Source organism: Papaver somniferum, chromosome 1, assembly GCF_003573695.1.
Source record: "Papaver somniferum cultivar HN1 chromosome 1, ASM357369v1, whole genome shotgun sequence".
NCBI lineage: Eukaryota > Viridiplantae > Streptophyta > Magnoliopsida > Ranunculales > Papaveraceae > Papaver > Papaver somniferum.
The window spans coordinates 71047398-71070580 of record NC_039358.1 but is presented as its reverse complement, the minus strand read 5'-3'; the positions used below and the strand labels follow the sequence as shown (position 1 = coordinate 71070580).

Here is a 23183-nt window from a genome sequence, read left to right as displayed (position 1 = left end):
CACTATACATCAAGAACCGTGTACCCAGATATCAACAAAAATAAATAAATAAATGACAACAGTGAATTGGAAGCTGTAATTCTATTAAAAAAAGATAAAATAAAAATGGAAAAAATATACTACATAAAAATGGAAGTTGTAAAACAAGGTCAATCAGGGTCAAACTGAAGTTATTGAAAGCTAAAAAGGAAAGAATACGAAAGACATTATAATCTCGGTCAATCCGACTTCTATCCTAATCTCTCCTTGAAGACTTGCAGCAGTACTCCCGCCTTTCTGTCTACCAAGGTCCGAGAACAAACCTCTGTGAAAATGCCGGCTGTTGAGAAGAAGAAACCCGTCAAGAAGGAAGAGGAAATCGATAACGATGAGAAAATCTCTACACTTGGGAACAAGAAGAAAAGATTATCTCTTGACAATGCAAAAACTAGGGTTACTGATAATAAAGATTCCACTCTAGCAAAAGTGGAACCCAAAGATGAAAACATCGAGGATAATGAATACGTTGAAGAGACAAAAGACTCCATCAAAAAGAGTGTAACCAAGACGACTGAGGTGGGTTTTCCGCCATATTCCCTATTTTTTCTTTTGATTTCTCCCATAATTTCTGATTTGTTTGTTTTAGGAGAAGAGAAGGAAGAAGAGTACTGTGGTCACAGATGAGAAGAAAAAAAAGCGTATTGTGGTCAAAACCGAGAAGAAGGTTTATGATTTGCCGGGTCAGAAACGTGACCCGCCAGAGGAAGTATGTGATTTTTTGGATTTTCTGTAATGGGGTGAATTTCCTATTTCTAATGCTCTTTTAAGTGATGGGGTTTCTTGTATTTTGTTTTTGCAGAGGGATCCTTTAAGGATTTTTTACGAGTCTCTCTATGAACAGAGACCAGATAGCGAAATGGCGAAATTATGGTATGCAATTTGATAAAAATTGGGTCTTTTTTTTGTTTAGTCACTTGCATTTCCTAGCTGATGCACAGTTATAGTGTTCTTTGTTTTTAATTTTAACATTGAGTAGTTTGATAGATGACCATGGTGAAAAAGGTAACACATTTCCTAGTTTCCTTGGACAGCATGAGCATATGCCAAGATTTTGTATTCTGCCATGGTTTTTAACGAATCTTTGCTTCCCAGTGATAGCTTGGTAGTTGGTTCTCTGAGAAACCTTACCTAGTTTCATTTATTTTTATATCTCGCTTGGTCCATTGATTCAAAAATCTCATCTTTGCATGTTGTACAGCGTCAACTAGTAGTATTTGGTGTTTATTAGTTTCGAAAAAGTATTAGGCATGTACCTCTGCATTAGTTGTTGCACGGTACCTCAAATGGGTAACCAACACTTTCAATTCATTTGCCCCTAGTCATATTTGATTTACATTTGGCACCACTTGGATGTTCAAGCTTGTGATCATCAGCTCATGTTAAAAATGCATTTCCCTATAGTGGTGACAAATCTTTACTTGAATACAACTTTCTTGTGCGGGAATGGAACATACTGAAAGTCTGGGGTTGAGGTGAAGGGTAGTTGGTCTAGTGCTGGTCTTGATGTTTAAAGTGGAAATGCTAAAGAGGCAAGGAGATTCGCTAACTAGAGTTCCCAAGTCAATACGTTATATGATTATCTTGACATGCTGTTCTGCCATTCTTATGATGGTGACTGTTTGAACTAGCAACAAAAAGATATAGTTCAGCTGAATTATTAGAGGAGAATGCTTGCATCTCATCCTTGGTTTTGTTTGTCGACAATGTCAGGCCACTAAGTACCACGGGGCTAGATAGGTGCTTTGCCGCATGTTGTAGTAGTTGCGACTTGCGAACTGAGGTACTTGTTAAGATGTTTTAGGTGGAAGGTCAGAGATATTTTCAGTCCTCATATTGAATCTTTTTGCTCTTCTTTTTGGTATACGGGGATTATTATGAAATCTGGTGCTACAAAGTCTCAGCTAATTAGAGTTTAGGGTGTATATCTTTCAAATCCCATAGCATGGTGTTCAGTAAGTTAACCCTATAGTAGTTTAGTTTCTTCGTAGACCATGTGGTTCATGTCTAATGAGAGGTCGATTTTAAGGGAAGTGTTCCCTTAAAATCCTAGGTGTAAAGTAGTTAGGGAACAGCAAGATTGGGATTCATTTTTCGATATGGTTTTGGTTTCTCGGTCGAGGCATCAATTTTCTTCCTACTAACTGGTCTTGCCGTTCCCTAATTACGTGACACCTAGGATTTTAAGGGAATAGTTCCTCTAAAGTCGATTTCTCATTGGACATGGACTTAAGCAGTTCGAGATCGAGCTCTCATTGGGCATGGTCTACCGGGAAAGAGAATCATGAGGTTGAAGATGTATACAAACTAGAGCTCGATGAAAACTTTCAATAATTAAAGAAATTAAATTGAAATTGTGAAACAGTCTCGTGTCACAGTTTCACTTCATACCCTTATTCCCTTCGCATAATTTCTGGATCAGGTGGGGAGTATGAGTTTAAGGTACTTCCTACCCCATAAGTCTTGGGTTTTCTCTTAGATTCTGTTATTGGACATGATCTTATAATACCATAGCAGACCTTTATTGGCTATCAGCTATTTTATTTGTTTTTTAGTTTGAACTTTGAACTAGCAATCAAGGAATGTTGATTAACTGAATACAGGAAAAATACTGTGGATTATTTTTGCTGTTGTTAATCGGCAATTGCTAGGGTACCAATGACTAAGTATTGTGGTACAAGGTAAATTAGGAGTTTTAGGTACACTCCAACCGAAGGTGGAAACCTGAGCTATTTGTATCTTGTGTCGATTCCTTTTGTTCTTCTTTGATGTATAAGAGGATTATTATGGATTCGCGACTTATTAGGTGTAAATTGACCCTCTTAATCAGTTGGTAAGTTTGTCTATAGTGTTCTGGTATTCTACACTGACTCTAATGAAGCATAAACTTCTTCAGCTATTTAAATGGATATTGTTTCAGTTAAAAGCAACCCCATATAAAGCTACTACTCGTGGTCTTCAGCTTCTACTTCATTATTTTGAAATTTACCTGTCCTCGAATCATTGCATAACTCTATATCTTATTTGTATGTAGGAACAAATATGCCTGTTGTTTATAAAGGATTTTTTCCTTTGATCAAAGTGTATATGTTCCGGTTCATATTTTCTCCCACAAATAGTTTTTTTCATTCAAAAATTTCTGTTTTGTTATTTGTTTTGGCTCTCTTCTTCCTTTTTCCTATAATTTGATTGTTTGGTGGTTTGTAACACATGCTACTGCAAATATTTTTGTGATATTAATATTTGCTGATGAGGCAGGATGATGGAGTGTGGGTTGTTACCAGTGGATGAGGCAAAGAAGGTTTTTGAGCAGAAACACAAAAACCAGGCGCAGAGGAAAATAATCATGTCGTCACCCACAAAAGCCATAAAAGCAGCATCAGTGACCAAGTCCGCCAATTCTACTGTCAAGAGAATTACTAATACTACCACCTCTACGAAGACTACAACTACAACATCCTCTTCAGCGAAAAAGAAGCCTGTCCCAGAACCCAAAACCACTCCAAAGCAATCAGCAAGCAAGAAACGGAAAGTCGATGATAGATCATCAGATGACGATGATAGTGACTTTGAAACTGAAACTATCAGCAACAGGATGACTAAAAAGAGACTAAAATGAGAAGCTTCTTAACCCCATCCCTGAGTTTCAGGCTAAGTCTCTCACTCCTTTGTTTTAGTCTCGGTCTTCAGTCCTTTTAGAGTTTTTTCTTTTCTACCTAGCTTTACAAAGAAAGATGTTAGTAGCTTTAGCATATTTCCACGTTAGATGAATGAGATGACTTTGACAAATCCGTCAGTAATTGATGATTTGATCCATTTATGCAGAAATGGTGGGTCATAATTTTAAACTGTTACAGGAGGATTTGATAAATTATTGTTCATGGAAGTTGCTTTCAGACATTATTTGTTGAAATGGGTCATTGAAAATTTTCCAAGTTCACCCTGTTTTTTCATGCATTTTTCCACACATTATATTGTACTGTACTGATATTAATATCCATGTTGCTCTCTGGATGTTGAACAAGTCTTCTTCTTCATAAACAATTCAACGTGTAGTCAAAGGAAATTGTTTCTACATCAAAGTGAGCTGCGTTTACACGGTCAGAAGGAATTTGTCTCTTTCTTTGTTGGTGTGAAATGGGTTTTGGTTTACACAGAACTGTCAGGACATAATTTACTTGTTTGAGTTTGAGTTTTGGATTAGGATTTAAGCTTGTTTTCAGAGAAGAAGACACTTCAGGAACTGTGATATTGACTTCAGTCCGAGCAAGAAACCGTGTTTTTATTAGTCGGCAGTGCCGCAAAATTTTCTTGTGTTTACATACACGTTTATTAGATTATTTGCAAAGCCGCTTCACGTCTGCACCCTACTAGGAGCCAGTAGGCCATACGTAATGCCATTTCTTGGTGGCTAGATGCAACGGTTAAAAGTTAGAAATAAAGTTTGGGAACAAAAATTTCGGGGAACTAGTAACCTCGTGTTGAGGGCTCGGGACAAATTTTTTTCCTCCTTGGAAATCAAATCTCCTTTAAACAATCACAGTCAGTGGCTGAACTGATGCTTCCAAGTGATGGAGACTCAAAAAGTGTGTGGAAAGAGTAGATAGTAGTACTTTTGTCTTCCCTTCATGGCACGTCGATACTCGCTCGCGGATGATCTCTTCCTATGACTTATGCCAAATTCAAACTTTTAGTGAGAAATAAGTGGCTTTAATAACTTTAGTTGGTAAAATCTAGAATCTGATGGAATTACTTTTCAGCATTGGCAATGTGGATATCGGTTTGCCGGGAGCTGCACCTGTCTGTATGTGAGAAGTGTATCTACTCTATTATCTTATATGAATTTTGGTATTCATTAGAAAAGTCTTGTCATAATGTTATTGTTTAATAATAAATTTACCCAATATATTCACCTTATACACCGGTTTTGTTTCTTTGAACATCATGTACCAATTTGAGTACCAAGTTTTTGTTGTCGATCATCAGGTTTGCATGTTGGAGGGTTCAGAACAAGAAATTGGGGGATGTGGAAACTTATTGGGAGATATTCTACTGTAGTAGTCGGCACTGAAAAATCATGTTGATTGTAACTATTGGGATTGAAAAACCGTGCCTACTGCTACAGTAAAACATCCACTAATAAATTTTCATATCTTACAAGGTTTACCTGGTTTTGGTCTTCATTTGTTTCTTGTATTAGATTTTCTTAAGTTTATTTATTCTTTTTAATTCTGGGTATCTATCCATTTGGTCCGTGTGGATGAATCTTTAAGACATGTTTTGTTTGATTTTATAGTTTGTGCTCATGATATATTTTTCCTCGCGTTTTTAGGGGCCACCCGAAAGGATTTAGGGGCCATCAATTTATACCCAGTCAAAGACTCTAGTTAAGGGGTACCCTATATGATATTGAAGTTACATAAATGCCGTTCTGGTAAAACTGTATAAAAACCAAATCAAAAAGTTCTACTCATTTCAACTGTATAAGAACGCGAAGAACGCGTACCCGACAATGTAGTCGGTGGTGGCGATTCCGATAGTCAAACACTTCGTCAACTTCAAATGGCCCCAATTAGGTAAGAATCTATCATTTTTGGGGTTTATTTCGCTTTAATTCGTCGAATCGAGAAAAAAAAATTCTAGGGTTTTCGGTTATTTATCCAGATTCGGGCGATATTCATGCTTATTTACTTCCGAATGTAGTCGTGTTCTTCATTTCTCAAGAACATCGACAGTATTCGGGAGAAAGATTTGATAATTATCTGCCGAATATTGGTGGGCATATCTTCCTGGATACAAACTGCTAATAATCGGTAGTTTAATGAATTTTTTGGCTACCGAATATATTTAAGTAGACACACAGTATTCGGAAGAACACTCACTACCGAATGTATATATTGAAAAAATCTCAAAATTTCTGATATAGGAAAAATCCCATTTTGGGGCCAGTATTTGGGCCATCGTACATTCGGAACTTTACAAAAAACCTATCCTCCGAATATTACAAGTTCAAAAAAAACCACGCCATGGCTCCAGGTGGTTCCAAGGGCCAATATTGAAGGTTAGACAGCCCATATTCGGAAGTTTTGGTAATTAATTTAACTTCCGATTAGTTCAAAGACAAAATTTGAAAAGTATAAGTTTTTCCCAAATTCTGATTTTTGGGCCATCGTACATTCGGAACTTTACAAAAAACCTATCCTCCGAATATTACAAGTTCAAAACAAACCACGCCATGGCTCCAGGTGGTTCCAAGGGCCAATATTGAAGGTTAGACAGCCCATATTCGGAAGTTTTAGTAACTAATTTAACTTCCGATTATTTCAAAGACAAAATTTGAAAAGTATAAGTTTTTCCAAATTCTGATTTTTGGGCCATCGTACATTCGGAACTTTACAAAAAACCTATCCTCCGAATGTTACAAGTTCAAAACAAACCACGCCATGGTTCCAGGTGGTTCCAAGGGCCAATATTGAAGGTTAGACAGCCCATATTCGGAAGTTTTGGTAACTAATTTAACTTCCGATTAGTTCAAAGACAAAATTTGAAAAGTATAAGTTTTTCCCAAATTCTGATTTTTGGGCCATCATACATTCGGAACTTTACAAAAAACCTATCCTCCGAATATTACAAGTTCAAAACAAACCACCATGGCTCCAGGTGGTTCCAAGGGCCAATATTGAAGGATAGACAGCCCATATTCAGAAGTTTTGGTAACTAATTTAACTTCCGATTAATTCAAAGAAAAATTTGAAAAGTATAAGTTTTTCCAAATTCTGATTTTTGGGCCATCGTACATTCGGAACTTTACAAAAAAATTATCCTCCGAATATTACAAGTTCAAAACAAACCACGCCATGGCTCCAGGTGGTTCCAAGGGCCAATATTGAAGGTTAGACAGCCCATATTCGGAAGTTTTTGTAACTAATTTAACTTCCGATTAATTCAAAGACAAAATTTGAAAAGTATAAGTTTTTCCCAAATTCTGATTTTTGGGCCATCGTACATTCGGAACTTTACAAAAAACCTATCCTCCGAATATTACAAGTTCAAAACAAACCACGTCATGTCTCCAGGTGGTTCCAAGGGCCAATATTGAAGATTAGACATCCCATATTCGGAAGTTTTGGTAACTAATTTAACTTCCGATTATTTCAAAGACAAAATTTGAAAAGTATAAGTTTTTCCAAATTCTGATTTTTGGGCCATCGTACATTCGAAACTTTACAAAAAAATTATCCTCCGAATATTACAAGTTCAAAACAAACCACGCCATGGCTCCAGGTGGTTCCAAGGGCCAATATTGAAGGTTAGACAACCCATATTCAGAAGTTTTGGTAACTAATTTAACTTCCGATTAAGTTTTGGTAACTTCCAACTTAATCAGTAGATAAGAATTTAAGTCTAACAACTCAAAAATGAAAAAGAAATGGAACAAATGAAACACAAATCATTCTAATACTGCACCGACTACAATCGGAAGTCTGGGAAATATTTTGGCTTCCGATTGCAATCGGAGGATAACAATGTTATCATATCCTCCGAATATATAAGGGTAATTTCGCCATTACGAATTACGCGAGATAAGGGCTGGCTACATTTTCCCTTTGGGTGACCTTTTTTGTTTTATTGTTGGCCCCTAAATCCTTTCGAGTGGCCCCTAAAAACGCGAGGATATTTTTCCTTGTAATTCTTTTTTTTTTAATGTTTCTTTGATTCTTTATTTATAAGTTAATTTTGCATTATTTTTCCGGTTAATTTTTTCGTTTGTAATTCCTTTCTTTGAAGTGTCTCTTTGATTTCTTATGCAGGTTCCCTTATCGCTTCTAATGTGTAATTACAAGTATTGGCTACCAGTTTTAGTATGTCCTCTCATCAAGTTTGCTCCTTCCAAGTTTTTGCAGTGGTGCCTTTTAAAGGCGGTGTTTTTCTTGCTTCTCATTTGTATTTAAAGTTCACTACCTCTAATTGTATTTGTGATTTCCTCTTATGCGATCTTCCATTATTGGAGCCGGTGATTATCATGACTTGGATTTGAATCGTTAATCTTGCTCAACGGTTCAATCGCAGTAATCTTAACAATCATATCTTCCATAATTTTAGCAGTTACACTAGGAATTTTCCTCACCAATTTGAATTTGAAATTTTCTCTAAATCAAGATTATTAAAATCCCATCAATATTAAATATCGTTTTCAAAATTCTGATTTTAGTCATGATGAGGATTTTATTTATGGAGGGTCCTAATAGATAAAGGTAGAGTTGTAATGATTTAAATAAATGAAGAAGAAACGGGAGGGAGACCAATTGACAACTCGGGAATACTTGCTGAATTATCAATTACGCATATTTAACTGGGAAAATCTGTTTCTCTTAATAAAGTTTTTTCTATAACTCAATTTTCAATTTTGTTTTCTTTTAGTAAAATACCTTATTATATGATTTTAGTGTTTCATTTGTTAATCTTAGTATAAGTGGTTAATTTTGTGTGTCTTTCTCATTTAACTTTTTCAAAATGAGAATTCTCTCTTGGAATGTCAAGGTTATCAGTAATAACTGCACTGAAAATCAATTAAGCAATTTGGTGAAAACTCAAATCCCTCACCTTACTTTTCTTTGTGAGACAAAGATTGATGAGGACGGAAAGGCTAGATCTTGCTCATGAATTATGCTACTAGCTTGCATCAATATATAAGGCTGCGGGTTTAATTCTAATGTGGAAGGATGGGATAATGTGTGATGTTGTTGATGCCTTTGACAATGAAGTTTTACTTTCCTTTTTTATGGTTCTACCTATTTGTACACTAAAAAGATACAACAAAACTTCTTGCATGAACTGGGTGAAAATGATTTTCAACCTTTGGTGGTTCTAGGGAATCTAAATTACCATTTGAAAGATACTAAAGGGTATACTGATGCTGATAAATGGATAGACGTCAAAGTTAATTCTTGTGGAATTATGGAAATAGATTATGAGGGAACTGAAAAGGATAGTGTACCAAGTACACCATCAACTTTTTCTGTTTGGCAACTTGTATGGACAAAACCTAATACAATCACAAGTAGGTCAAAACATGTACCCTTGAATAAGATTGTATATAGAGTTTTTTTGTTTTCTCTTCCACAACCAATATGTTTGGACCAAAGATCCATTGACCTGATTGTGTAGAGGAGTTCTTAAATGATCTTAAAAATCAATATCCAAAGTCAATCTAGTCATATCCGAATTAAGAGGATATGAACTCTAACAAGTATGAAACTTGCAATCTATCTTTCAAGATGCGATTCAACAAGAACAAGTCTTGTTTTTTATCTCAGATTATAAGGAGTTGACCTATCTAGACTGATCGTACTACTTGTATTGTTCCTATTATGAATATAAAATAAAATATATTGTGGAAAAGGAAAAAACACAAGACACCTAAAGTTTTGTTAACGAGGAAAACTTTACCTGCAAAAAAAAGGACCTCGTCTAGCTTTGAACTCCATAGTAAATTAAACCGCTACAAAAACTAGCCTACTATCAGACTTCGGACTGGAATGTAGTTGAGATCGAATAAACCGTTCAAGCAATTTAGCTGCAGTCATGTTTAAGTTGAATATAGTCACATAATTGATGTATTGAACGCTGCAAGAAGGGCACCTGTTATTTCATATTTTCATTTTGCATATGACATTATGATTTACACCAAAGTAGTTTTTCATAATATGAAAAGTATTCTGGGTTTATTGCAAAGTTTTTGAATCTACTTGGGTCTTGTTTGATCTAGCTAAGGCCTTAAACATGACAATTGTGAAAGGATCTGAAACTTATCTAGGAGATCCTTTTCTTCTAGATCGCAATAGAAATAAATATTTTCAACCAATTGTTCAGTCTTTTGATGGTAGACTAAAAACTAGAAAGGTAAAACTTTGAAACTTGTAGGTAGATCTACAATTATTAAATATGTCTTGAATATTCCCTCATCTTATCATATGAGTGGTTTTAGGATTTCCATGGAGTTAGATCAGAAAAATGAATATTTTGTAGAGAAACTTTTGGTGGGGTCACCAAGGTAATACTAGGATAAATTTGTTGCTTGGCATCGGCTGCAGAGGCCTAAATTTTTAGGAGGGTTCTCCTTTAGAATTTAGAAAATATTAACCAGGCGTTACTTTCTAAATTAGCTTGAAAAGCTTGCCACAACTCTAATGAGTTCTAGATACCGATTCTAAAATATTCAAAGAACAAAGAGTTTCTTCACATAGACAAACTGAAGGATGATAATAACTGGGTTTGGAAAGGGATCTATGATAGTACTGAAATGGTTAAATAATACTTCATATAGGTAGTATGATGTGTTACCAAGATAAATGTTTGGTTATATTCTTGAGTTACATGACTTTATAGCCCACATGTGTCTCCTGTCTAATTAATGTGATTACACTAAGTTTTGAGCCACATGAAACTTTGTTGCGTTCAAAATAATTGGTCAATCGACACTTGCACAAATTCATATTTTTTTTACAATCAACGGATGTATACTATCATATCAGTTGATTCTTGTTAAAAAATTTTTTTATCTTTTTTCTAAAAAGAAAAAATAGGATACAATGGTCTGATGTAAACCTATCTATTTGTTAGTTGTAAAAAATCAACATATAAAATGTTTTTAACCTAGAGATTTTTGTTGATATAAATCTTTGAAAATCATATTCGTACTAGAATCAGCAGATATTTGTTCACCTTGTCTGTCGATTCTAGTTATGTTCTTCATTCATGAAAGAACAACATCCACAATTGGCAGGTACATCACTTAATAACCTGTTGATTTTGGCTTATATTTATAATCAATAAGTATATAGTTTTATAGGCGCCGATTCTGGTTCAGTAAACTAATCTTGAAAAAAGAAAAAAAATTATAAGAAACTATTAATGAAAAAAATTTAACAAAAATATAATAGTCAACTAATAATAATAATAATTCTAGTTTTTAGACTTGTACGAGTCAAAAAAAATTTAAATTGCTCTTAATCGGAATGTGAAAGCGAATCTAACATGAATCGGGTAAATTTCTTGAACTATGCAATTCACGTTTCCTGACTAACATTCCTAATAAGGGATTCAACTAGAGTACTTGGAACCATTGTGCCACAACTTTGTGCTTGATTATTATTGAACTTATGATACATTTATATAAATATTATCTTCTTAGTTATAATGTCATTTATTGGAAAACATCATATTCAAATATCAACCACGAATCCATGATTCACCATTCAACGTACGAATCGATTCTTAAAAATGAAAAATGGGTCTAGATTCGTTCACGTTTTAGAAACCTTGGTTATAACTAAACTAACCTACTTTTGTGAGCATGGAAAATCTAGACAATTGATAAATTGTCAATCAATGGTTGACGCGACACCGCCAAACCTTGTCAAAAAAAGGCTGGTCCCTCCAACGTTAAAATGATCCTTTTCGGTAGGATTCAAGTATTTTTTTGTAGACTGCAATTTAACCAGATTATTTTACTGGAACAGAGAAGATACGGGTAAAATTAGCAAATCAAATGTCGAGAGAAAATGAAAAAAATAATGTCGAGAGAAATTTTCTAAACTGCGAGAAAATCCAGCTTCCGTTAATCACATTTATTCCCCAATAATTTAATACTCCATATGTGGCACCAAAAATGACAAATTTCAAGTTTGCACAATTTTAAGGCAAATATATAATATTTAGATTTTTTTTGCATTTTTATCTCCCAAACTATAGTACTAATATTTATAAATTTTATATCGGTGTAAAGGATTTTAAAACACCTACGTAACAGCTATAAACATGACTAGATGCAGAGATAATATAGTGCAATGCACACCCTCCCACACTAGCTTTCAAGCCTAGAATTTCTAATATTTAGAGCTCCCAATCCTGTTTTTGCTATTTTGCATCCCCTAGCAATATTTTGCTTCCCTTTAGTGAAGTTTCTAACTCCACACCTAAATTTGATCATCAATTTTTACATAATTCTTATGCTAAAAATCTAATAGTGTTAAACTAAAAAAATAATTTTAAAATGTGTTCTCTTGTCCTATAAGAGTCGGCTCTGGAAGGATAAAAACTTAAAATGAAGAGGTCACCTTCGCGAGGTAACAAGGGAATAAATTTTTTATCGAAAATATCGAAACAAACATGGGAAAAAAAGAAAAAAGCCCGACTCCAGTGGTTTTCTTTACACAGTAGAATAGATTCCTTTCAGACGATACAATTGATAACAAAGAGAGACACAACATTGTTGGTCACTGCTACAGCAGTCGTCCCTCTTTCTTTTTTTTAATAATTTATAATAATTAATAGTCGTATATATTAGTTGTAAACATGGTGTGTACTTTCATAATTTTCATTAATCAAATGCCACCATGATTTGATCATTGCTAATCTCACAGTGATCTCGTGGTCACACAGTACATCAGCCCTAATTAAGAAACATGCCAAATTCATTTCTTTTGGAGCTCTCTTATTAAATAAAACAACCCTACACCAACGACAACTATACCAGCACATGCAAACTTAATTTATATCCGCTTGAAATTTTCCCAACTTGACAGAGTCATATCATCCATCTACTTAACACGGCAAGTTTTCCAAAATGTCTTAACAACCAAGCCAAAAACATTAATGTGAACACACCATCGTTTAGAGCTGAACATATAAGGCCTGGTGCAAGGTATTGAAAGCGTCAAGTGTCGCTTCATGGTTGATGTTTAAAGCGGATGTTTTCTTATGAATAAATTAGTCGTAACTAGTAATTATAAATTTATTAGAAAAATAATATCTATATAAATTTTATATAAGTCTAATTATATCAAAAACAAATACCAGTTCAACCTACTCCAGGTGAGTGGGAGGCGGGGTGTTCGGCATCAAATTAAGGAACCTCACATGACCGCTTCGGAGCAAAATGCTGAAATTCGAAACGAAACGTACGCTTCATGAAAGATGCGCTTCACATGATCGCTTCGGACCGAAATGCTGAAATTTGAAGCGAAGCGTACGCTCCGAAGCATGAAACGTACGCTTTTAAAAACCATGGTCCGACGGTTTTGCAAGATAAAAACATTATTATGTACCCTGCATGCCTATCATTTTAAAACGGAGAAAATACACTTGATTCCATTTAAATCTCATGCGAGTTGGGTAGAAATGATCCGGGAGTTATCTTTTGTGTCCATCTCACGACATAATGTCCATCAAAAGACAAGACCGGGTCAAGGGCAGCCACAGACCCCAGATGTACTGGACTGTCCTAAAAGTTATTAGCCAACTTCTTCTCACTAGACTACTTTGTGTTTGAAAGTTGAAATGTATGATAATTGTTGTCACAATTCAATGTATTTATTCTTGTAATCAAGCCACTTGTTTGTCCATATATGGGATTCATTAAATAAAACAAACAAAAAGGCCGCGAGTTATAACTCCATAGATGTCACTATCTATGTACAAAAATTCCAACAAAACAAATTGTTCACAAAAATCTCATTTAGCATAAAATATCAATATTACCCTTCTAGTTTAAATCATCCAAAAAAAATAAAAATCAACCCCACCTTTAATTTTTATTATATTCTCACAACAACACATCACAGCAGCACCACCACCGTGCCACTATCACTGACCACCATCACCGCAACCACCACCACCGCCACCGACCACCACACACCGCCGCCACCGACCAAAACCACCACCACCGCCAACACATGCCGCACCGCCACCAGCACCACGACCGCCCACCGTCACTACCACCGTCGCCGCTACCGACCACCGCCGCAGCCAACCACCACTTCCGCCATCGACCACCGGCCACCACCGCCGGCGACGACTATCATCGCGCCACCACCGCGTCGCCACCACCGCCACTGCGCCATTGCACCACCACTATCAGCCACCGCCAACCACCACCACTGTCGACCACCGCCGACCACCACCGCCCAAAACCAGCACCACCGCCACCAACACCACGACCACCCACCACCACCGACCAAAAATTAGATGGAACCAAATTTGGTTTCATCATAAACCGGTTTTGGTTTCATCATAAATACGATGAAACCAGTTTTAGTTTCATCATAAATAAGATGAAACCATAATTGATGCGAACCGAGTGTCAGCCTGCAACAAAGTGAACTAATGTCAGCAAGCAGTGATACAACTTAAATACTCAAGAATGAACAAAAAGTAAATTCTCAATAGACAATCCAAAATCAAGTTGATCACCAATCGAAAATCAAGTTGATCACCTAAAAAAAGTTTCCTTGTCTACTAACTTATATGTCCTAGAAAGTTTATTATTTAATTGTACACTATGAATAACAAAAGATACCCATATGAACATCTAGAAAGCTTGACGTGATTGGTGAATAGTTAAGCAAACATGACCACTATATATCAAGAGATTTGACATTGCAGGTGCAAAGTTTATTGCTAAAACACGGGTATCCTATTTTAGTCGTCAAGAACCTCAACAAACTATTATCTATTAGCAACAGCAGGCAACAGACGATACATGCTAGGCTGTCGAATAATAATATAAATGTTGTAACTGTAGCATGCACTTACAGAGTTGCTAAATTAAACTTTTGTGGTCTATGTCTCTAATAGAATTAAAAATCTCTTCACAAGCCAACCAGACAACACTAAGCATATAATTCTAGCATGATTTTATAAACCCCATCTAGGAGCTGGACAAAAGTTTCAAATAAGGCACCAAAATGGGATACGATATACAGAGTAATATGTATGATTTCTACCTCCATTACGGTTCTGATGGCAACCACCATAGGAATATTTGACTTCTCAAGCATCTCAAGGGCCTGCAACAGGAAGTTTCGGGCACCACAGTCGGAAATGAAGGCAGCCGCAAGGGCCTTTTCTGTCTGTGGTTGTAAGGGTGCCATAATGTCATAGTCAGCCCACGAAAAATAACCAACAGGAACATCTGATGAGAGACTAGTTGTCATTACAACTTTAAACCCTTTCCTAATACAAAAGAAATTATAGCAAACGTTAGTCTTTAGCAACTCTTGATAGTTCTGGAGTGGTAACAATAATAAGACATAGTTGATGTCAAAGAGGTTACTCGCCAGTAGTTTCATTCTGATGTGCTAAGGTTAACTTTTGTAGCCTAAAATCCAGACTTGTAAGGATGCCTGTGAACGCTAAATAAATATTTTCAATTAGCAGTGTTCATTTAATGCTTACTGGAACGGTTATCAAGTCACAAAGGGGATTACTTCTAATTCAGCGCCTCACACATATCCACAATCTTGCAAATTCATCGTCTAAAGTCTGAACTATCAAACTAACAAGACTAGCTAGTGCATCAATCTTATTTCTAAAAAGACATTTTGGATTGTGCTTACCCACTCTCGTGCCGGAGTAACCTTATTCTCTGAATAATAATGCGATGACTCTATTATCCGAAGAATCCCGGACACTCCATTACTAGGTTGACCAAACGAAGCATCCGGCGTCTTATCATCTCCACTTTTATGTCCAAAATGACATCCAACAGAGCAAGTATCCTACTCCTGAGCCTATATGCACATACAAAAACTAACCATTTTCGGGCCTTTTCTTCAATTTCATGTAACAAATCCTAGCATACATCTAATCCATTAACAAGCACAACAACAATTCAAACTCATAAACAAAATTCAATTTAAGTAAGGATAAGATTAGATGGAACCAATTATGGTTTCATCATAAATACGATGGAACCAATTTTCGGTTTCATCATAAATAAGATGAAACCGTAATTGGTTTCGTCAGAATTCAACTGCAAGAAAAATTGCAAACCATGATTCATTCTGTTTGACCACACCAATACCAATAACCTGTGTTGGTTTATAAAAAAGATAACTTGAAACTCGCACAAATATTGTAAGGCATGGACACACACAGAGGTCTCACTACACAAGTATCTATTAATGAATCACTCAACTTGGTAAACACATAACTAACAAGCAGCCACACTTTGAGGACTGCAACTAAGCATATGCTGCACCAAAAACAAACACTAATCAGGAAGAAAAAAACTGCGCAAAAACCAATTTTGGATTTCCACGATGAGAATAAAAAGTTTCTACACATTTGAACCTGCTAGAAAACACTCATAGTTACTAGGCTCCAGCCCGTCCCACATCCTATTCACCATTTTACAATACCATCCACCTCAACAATAACACGTATCCAGTGGATTAGCGCATCCATGTTCTCCCTACCTATGGTTACTAGTTGCTAGCAACATTAGGTGGAAGTCTGTTCCACATTCTATATATCGTTGTATAAGTTTGGAGCAAATATAAACAAAATAGAATTTAACTACATCATAAATCTAAACAGCAGAAGAATTAGATACAAAAATCCCATTCAGAACAGTCAAATAGGCAAAATACATCTCCATATGACTATAAAGTCTACCCATACATGACTAAATCTTCACTTCGCTTCACTTCGCTTCGCTTGTAAACCTCATCATACCACAATAGTGATGCAGTTGTTGTTTCATATGATCTCAACACATATCCAACCACATTTACAACAAAACATTTCTTCTCGTATAAATAGATAAAATTCATTTTTATTTACCTTAATTGTTGTAAAAACCCAACTCAAAATTCATTCAATTTTTAACCTAAAAAATCAAAAGAAAACTGATTACCTTCCATACAAAAGACCGAATTCCAGCACCATCAGGTATTCATACCGATGTTAATCTTTTGAAAGCTGATATTCATAAAATTAAAACCAAATTCTTTAGAAATCAGATTCTGATTGGAAATTAGATACAAAAAAACCCTAAAATGAAATACGCACCTCTTGTAATAGTTGAGGTTGAGGTGAAATTTCTTCAAATCAAACAATAGATGATGATGATAATGATATATCATCATTGTGATTCAACTTTTTGTTTAGTGATTCTCGAAGATGGTCAGAAATTGAAGGTTGGATCGGAAGAGGAGGAGTAGGAGGTTCGGTAAAATTATATGATTTGGAGTACCACCACCGTCATCATCATTGATACAAATCGATTTAACTCAAAAAATTAATACCCAATCTTCGTTGAATCGAGATCTGTATTTCGAATTTGCTTGTAGATAAGGACATGGAAATGGGTTTGATTGAGGTGTAATGGTAGGAAGAGGAGTTGTGGAGGTGATTTTGGTGGAGGATCAGGATATTGCAGTGGGTTTAGTGGTGGTGCAAGAGTAGGAGGTTGAGGTGTTGCTGCTGGTGAAGGAGGCGGCGATGGTGTTAATGAAAGATATAGACGTGGTACTGGTTTCAGTGGTGGTTTGAGAGTTTAAGAGAGATTGGGGAATTAATATCTCGTACAAAGAAAAGCATAAAAAAGGGTAAGCCTGGTATTTCTGAAATAGGAAAAAATCTAATTTAAATTATTATTTTGGATTTGGAGTTTTTGTATCACTTTTGGGGGAAATGGAGTTCTTATAACTCTCAACATATGGCTGGAGTTTTTGCATCACTAATTTGGTCACCTTGGTGTTTTATGACTAGTCAAAAAGGTAAAAGAAATTGTATGTTCTTGACCATCTTTACTATATATTAATCGAGTAAAGCCTCTTTTTTTCCTAAAGCTTTTTACTCCAGTAATTTTGTACTTGAAATGGAGGACTAACTCGGTGATGGGTAACAAGTTTCTTTCAACCCCTCTAAAGCAACCCGAAGTTTGGGATAAGAGGACAATAGGCGTAAGCGGATAGCTTCTAGTTATGGAAGTTAAACTTCACTGTCTTGTTGGTCCAACAGTGGAGGGGGCAAGTACAGATGTAATTTGTTTATAGTAATGTTTACTTGTATTTATAGTATGGACAAACATCAGAATAATATGAATGTATCATAATATGCTCAAAAAAAGAATTGACAAAATGGTAAAAGAAATTATAATGCTTCAAAAAAAAACCATTTTATTTAAAAAAAAAACATCCATTTCCATTTTGGATAATTGATAAATAAGATTCTTAAAAAAAGATTGATAAATAATGTATCAGAATAAATTGACATGAAAAAAGAGAATTATGTCCAGGAAAATTTATACGTTGAATCGGATGTAACATTGGTATAATACTACTCCAAGATTTTATCAAATATTTTCTTTTTCTAAAAAGATAATCACATTTCATCTAAATTTTCTTTAATTGAGATACCTATTTTCATATTCAATTAGCGGGATCGCACACATGCTTTAAAAAAATAAATTAGCAGGGTTATAACTCTTCACCATAGATGTACAAAACGACCATCTACCCCTTTGAATATCAACCGTTCAAATTTAACGGTTAAAATTAGGATTGGTAGATGGTGAAGTTTGTTATCTCGAATTGCGTTCATTTTTTTGTAGGAATGTAGAGTCTTATAAGAGGAACATATCATCAAAATATTACACTTAAATTCATTGTCGTTTGGGCTTTACGGAGAAAATGGCGCAAATTCTTGTTTGACCTTGTCCATCTAAGAGTGTCCATGGATCCTCCCTCTTTATCAAAAACATTAGATAAAATGCTAGCTTTTTGAATTTTTTGATTTAACCGAGACGACATGTGCTGAAGGTTTTTAATCCTTGCTTCCTTGTCGATGTAATCTGCAGCAGAATTATACCTTGTAGCAATATATTTTACCTGTGCTTGAGGAAGATCGCTCAAAATTATCTTCCACTTCCTGTAAAGTATTTTCAGCTTCCAAAGAGAAATCTTTGCTTACTTTATTGATGTTGTCTGCCAGATCTTTACAATCAGTGACAATTGAGAGGCTTAACAAAATATTTTCTTTTAGCCAAGTAACTGCTTTTAATAAGGATTTTGATTCCGCTTGAAGAGCCGATGCTTCCCAATCCGAGCCTGCTGATAACTGCATGAAAGTTTCATGATCCGCGGAGTAAAGGATAAAGCCATAACCTATCGTCAAATCTTCTTTCTCAAAAGAGGTGTCGAAAAATATAATCCAGTCTGAGTTTAATTTAGACCAGTTTTGATCGTTTGGTAGTGTTTTTTGAGTATTTAAAGCCTTAGAATTGGTTGTTGACGGGGTAGAGTTTAAAAATCTATTTATCCGATCTATTAGATCAGTCGGATTTGGTTTTATTTTTTCAAAAATCACCAAACATCTATATTTCCAGATGAACCAGAGAATTGTGGAAATTTTTTCTGTAAAACCAACTAATTCAGTTTCTGTCATCCACCATCTAACCCAAGATATAATCGGGTTTGTACTGTAGCTTGAGTTTAAGTTTCCGAGGGAAAACCCGAACCAAATTGCTTTTGCGAAAGGGCACTATCTAAATAAATGCTGTTTCGTCTCTTGACCTTGATTATTACGCAATTCACATTGAGTATCAATCTCTGGATTGTGGGCTCTCAATCAGGAAGAGGTTTTAAGAACCTTTTGCGTTAGTTTCCATATAAAAAGTCTTATTCTTGGAATAGATGGAATTTTCCAAATCTTTTCCCATAGAAATACCTTCGTTATTAACTCTTGAACCATTTTTGGAGATGGATCTTGTAAATTGGGAATTTTATGGACAACATCTGAATTAGGAATCCATATGTCTTCCCATATCTTTATCGATGCTCCATTTTTGACTTTCCAGATAAAATCTCCTTTTATCTGCTCTAAACCTTTTTGTATGCTTGTCCAAATCCAAGACAAATTCGAAGTTCTGGATCCTTCTAAAGCAAGTGAGTTTGGGAAATATTTGGCTTTAAGAAGTTGAACCCATAGTTGATCTTGTGCAGCAATCAATCTGCTAGCTAGTTTTGTGAGGAGAACAATATTGAATTGATAACCTAAACTGCCTTGAGAAATGGGCTTGCAGATGTTTGTCCAAGCTTTTATGAACCCTCCTTGTCTTTTATTCCCATCTTTATTCCACCAGAAATTTCTCTGGATACGGTCCAGTTGATCAAGTATTTCTTTTGGTAGAGCAAGAACTTGGATTTGATAATTTCGGAAGGCTTGGAGAATTGATTTAATCAAGACAGTTTTGCCCCATTGAGATAAGAGTTTTGATTTACAACCTTGTAGGGTGGAGTAGTATTTTTGTAAGAGGGGAGCAAAATTGGCTTTTCGGTTTTTATCAAAAAAAAAAAAACGGGTTACCAAGGTATCTATCATTTTTAGTCATCAAAGGGACTTCCAAATTTTTGCGATTATTTTCCCATGTTCTGGATGAATGCGAGGACTAAAGTATACACTTGGTTTTGCAGTTTTACCATATGGCCAGTGATTTTGCTAAATAACTGTAAGATTTCCAGTAAGATTTTTGCTTCCCCCAGATCCGCTTTGGTGAATAAGAAACAATCATCTGCACAGAAAAGATGGGAGATATTTGGGGCGTTCTTGTTAATTTGGAATTCGAATTTTTTTTTCTCCTTCAATCGCCTTTTCAAGGAGTCTGGAGAGAATTTTCATGCATATTAGGAATGTATACGGTGCTAAAGGATCTCCCTTCCTTAATCCTCTCGAGGTGTTGAATTGTGGTCCTGGAAAACCATTAAGAAGAATCGAAAAGGAGGTTGTTGATATACATTGCATAATGAGCTGTATCCATTTTTCATTAAAGCCAAAAGCGGATAGAACCTTTTATAAGAAACTCCACTCCACCCTATCAAAAGCTTTCGAGAAATCTTTTTTTAGCGCCAGGTGACCTTTTCTTGTTTTGGAAGTCTTCAGTAAATTGATAAATTCATGGGCTATTACGATGTTGCCTGTAATTTGTCTTCCAGGAAGAATAGCTGATTGATAGGGAGAAATTAGCTTATTTAAGATGGTTTTTAACCTATTTACAAGAATTTTTGAGATTAGTTTATAAATTGTATTGCTCAAGCTTATAGGTCTAAAATCTCCCGGAGTATGAGAAGTGAAATTTTTTGGATTGTGAAGGTTTTGAAGGAGTAGTTGAAATCTTTATTAAGAATACCCGATTTAAATAAATCTTGGACTTGGTAAATTATATCCGGCCGGAGGATGTCCCAATTAGCCTTGAAAAAACCCGGTTGGAAACCATCCGAACCCGGAACTCCCCACTGGTTCATGTTGGATAACGTTAGCAAAATTTCCTCTTTAGTGGGAACTTCTATCAGAGAGGAGTTTTCCTCAACAGATATGCAAGGTTTTATTATGCTGGCTAAATCAAAATTAGAATCGTTGTTTTGGGAAGTGCCTATTTGTTGGAAATGATTAATCAGAAGTGAGTTGATTTGATCTCTATCTGAAATCCAAAGACCGGATGGCTTTCTTAGGGAATTTATTGCATTGATTCTTTTCCTGTTGGAGGCAGTGGCATGGAAGTATTTTGTATTCTGATTGTAATCTTTGAAGACTTTATCTCTTGAGAGTTGGTGATAAAAATCATTTTTTTTTTATTTTGTACCAATTTCCTAACTCAACTTGGATATTTTTTAGCTATTCTATGTCATTGGAAATGTTTCCATACCTATGGATAAGAGCTTAATATTTTTATGGATGTTCCTGAAGGTGTCCGAGTTCCACTGAGTTAGATTTGAGGAGAGAATTTTAGAAGCCGCGAAAAATTATTTTCTGAGGAATTTTCAAAGTGCAGTTTCCAAGAGGCCTCAACTACCATGGAAAGAGTCAGATGAGTTAACCAAGATCTAATGCACCTAAACGGTTTTTGATTTTTTTTTGTTTTTCCGGATTTGAATCTAATAAGATTGGCGTATGATCAGAACCTACTCTTGGGAGGTGATTTACCTTGGTGTCCGGAAAGATCCGAGACCACATGAAGGATATTAGAGCTCTATCGATTCTCTCGTAGATGTTTACTTCACCCTTTCTGTTGTTTGACCATGTGAATGGAGCGCCATCGTATCCCGCATCTTGAAGACCCAATGCGTCAATTGTCTGGATGATGAAGGATTTATTGCTTGAACACGTCTTGTTTCCTCCTTGTTTTTCATCTTGGTCCAAAATAACATTTAGGTCCCCGATGAGGATCCAAGGTTTATTAACCTGCTGGGTTATATCTGATATATGGGACCATTGCTCAATTTTGTCATCAGCATCAACGACTCCATCAATTGTGCTTATCAAGAACTTGTTTATAGTTTCCTAATGCATCTTATAATGCTTCAAAAAAAACATTTTATTAAAAAACATCCATTTTAGACAATTGAAAAATAATATGTTTTAAAAAAGAATTGATAAATAATGTATCAGAATAGATTGACATGAATAAAAAGACTTACATCCAGGAAAATTTATGCGTTGAATCAACGTAAGACTGATATAATACTACTCCAAGATTTTTTCAAATATTTTAATGTTCTAAAAAGATAATCATATTTCATCTTAATTTTCTTTAGTTGAGATACCTATTTTAATATTCAATTAACAGGATTGCATGCATGCTTTAAAAAAAAATAGCAGGATTATAACTCTTCACCCATAGTGGAAAATCTCAACAAAAAAATAAATAATTAATCATTGATTTGAATTTTGTTACCAATAATTTATGGTTTGCTTTATATTTGCTTCAGAAAGAAAAACATATATTACAACAATTTGAGAAACTAAAGTGCAGTGCAGCAAACCCTAGTCAAAATGATGGCATTATAGCGAAGGAAATACATTTTCTCGAAGCCCGTCTATAACAATCGTCGAAATAATGCTCTTAAGGAATTCACATCTCTAAGATTTTAAAGGATAACAATCTACTCCCTCCATCCCTTATATCTACGCGGAATCTACTTGCTAGTGTTTATCACCTTAAACCTGGAATGGTTCATAGGAAGTGGGTTCCAAACTTTAAATTAGCACCAACGTTGGTCTTTGGCTGTGAGTGGGTTCAAACTTATAATTTGGTATGTAATATTTGGTGTACTTCTCTCTCCAATGAAAGTAAACGATGCTATTGTTACTCACCATTTTAGACATCTTGTTAAAATGTTGATTGAATTTGATTTTATAGAGCCTCTCTGTAAAGGTTAAAGCGCGAAGGCTTTGCCTTTGTTGTTTTTGTATTATATGAAAAGGTTCTAACCTACTACAAATATTGAATGTAATAAGAGAATACAAAAGAATATCTCAAGCAGCTCTGGCTGCTACTGCTCCCGCTACAATAGTAAATAAGA

At 35.3% G+C, this 23183-nt stretch overlaps 1 protein-coding gene across 1 annotated transcript; it reads left to right on the top strand.

Annotated features, from left to right (window-relative positions):
- Nucleotides 1-229: 229 nt before the first annotated feature.
- Nucleotides 230-4010, top strand: LOC113330242 (nucleolar protein dao-5-like). The gene is made up of 4 exons (XM_026577113.1): nucleotides 230-555; nucleotides 626-745; nucleotides 839-909; nucleotides 3295-4010. Exons 1-4 carry the CDS (start codon nucleotides 313-315, stop codon nucleotides 3653-3655), a joined length of 795 nt encoding a protein of 264 aa, XP_026432898.1. The 5' UTR covers nucleotides 230-312; the 3' UTR covers nucleotides 3656-4010.
- The last annotated feature ends 19173 nt before the right edge of the window (nucleotides 4011-23183 follow it).

Excerpts from the sequence above, each read along its gene's own strand:
- LOC113330242 (XM_026577113.1), top strand. The coding sequence starts at position 313 with ATGCCGGCTGTTGAGAAGAAGAAACCCGTCAAGAAGGAAGAGGAAATC. Across the intron at positions 556-625 it reads GTGTAACCAAGACGACTGAG|GAGAAGAGAAGGAAGAAGAG; the intron begins GTGGGTTTTCCG and ends TGTTTGTTTTAG. Across the intron at positions 910-3,294 it reads AGCGAAATGGCGAAATTATG|GATGATGGAGTGTGGGTTGT; the intron begins GTATGCAATTTG and ends CTGATGAGGCAG.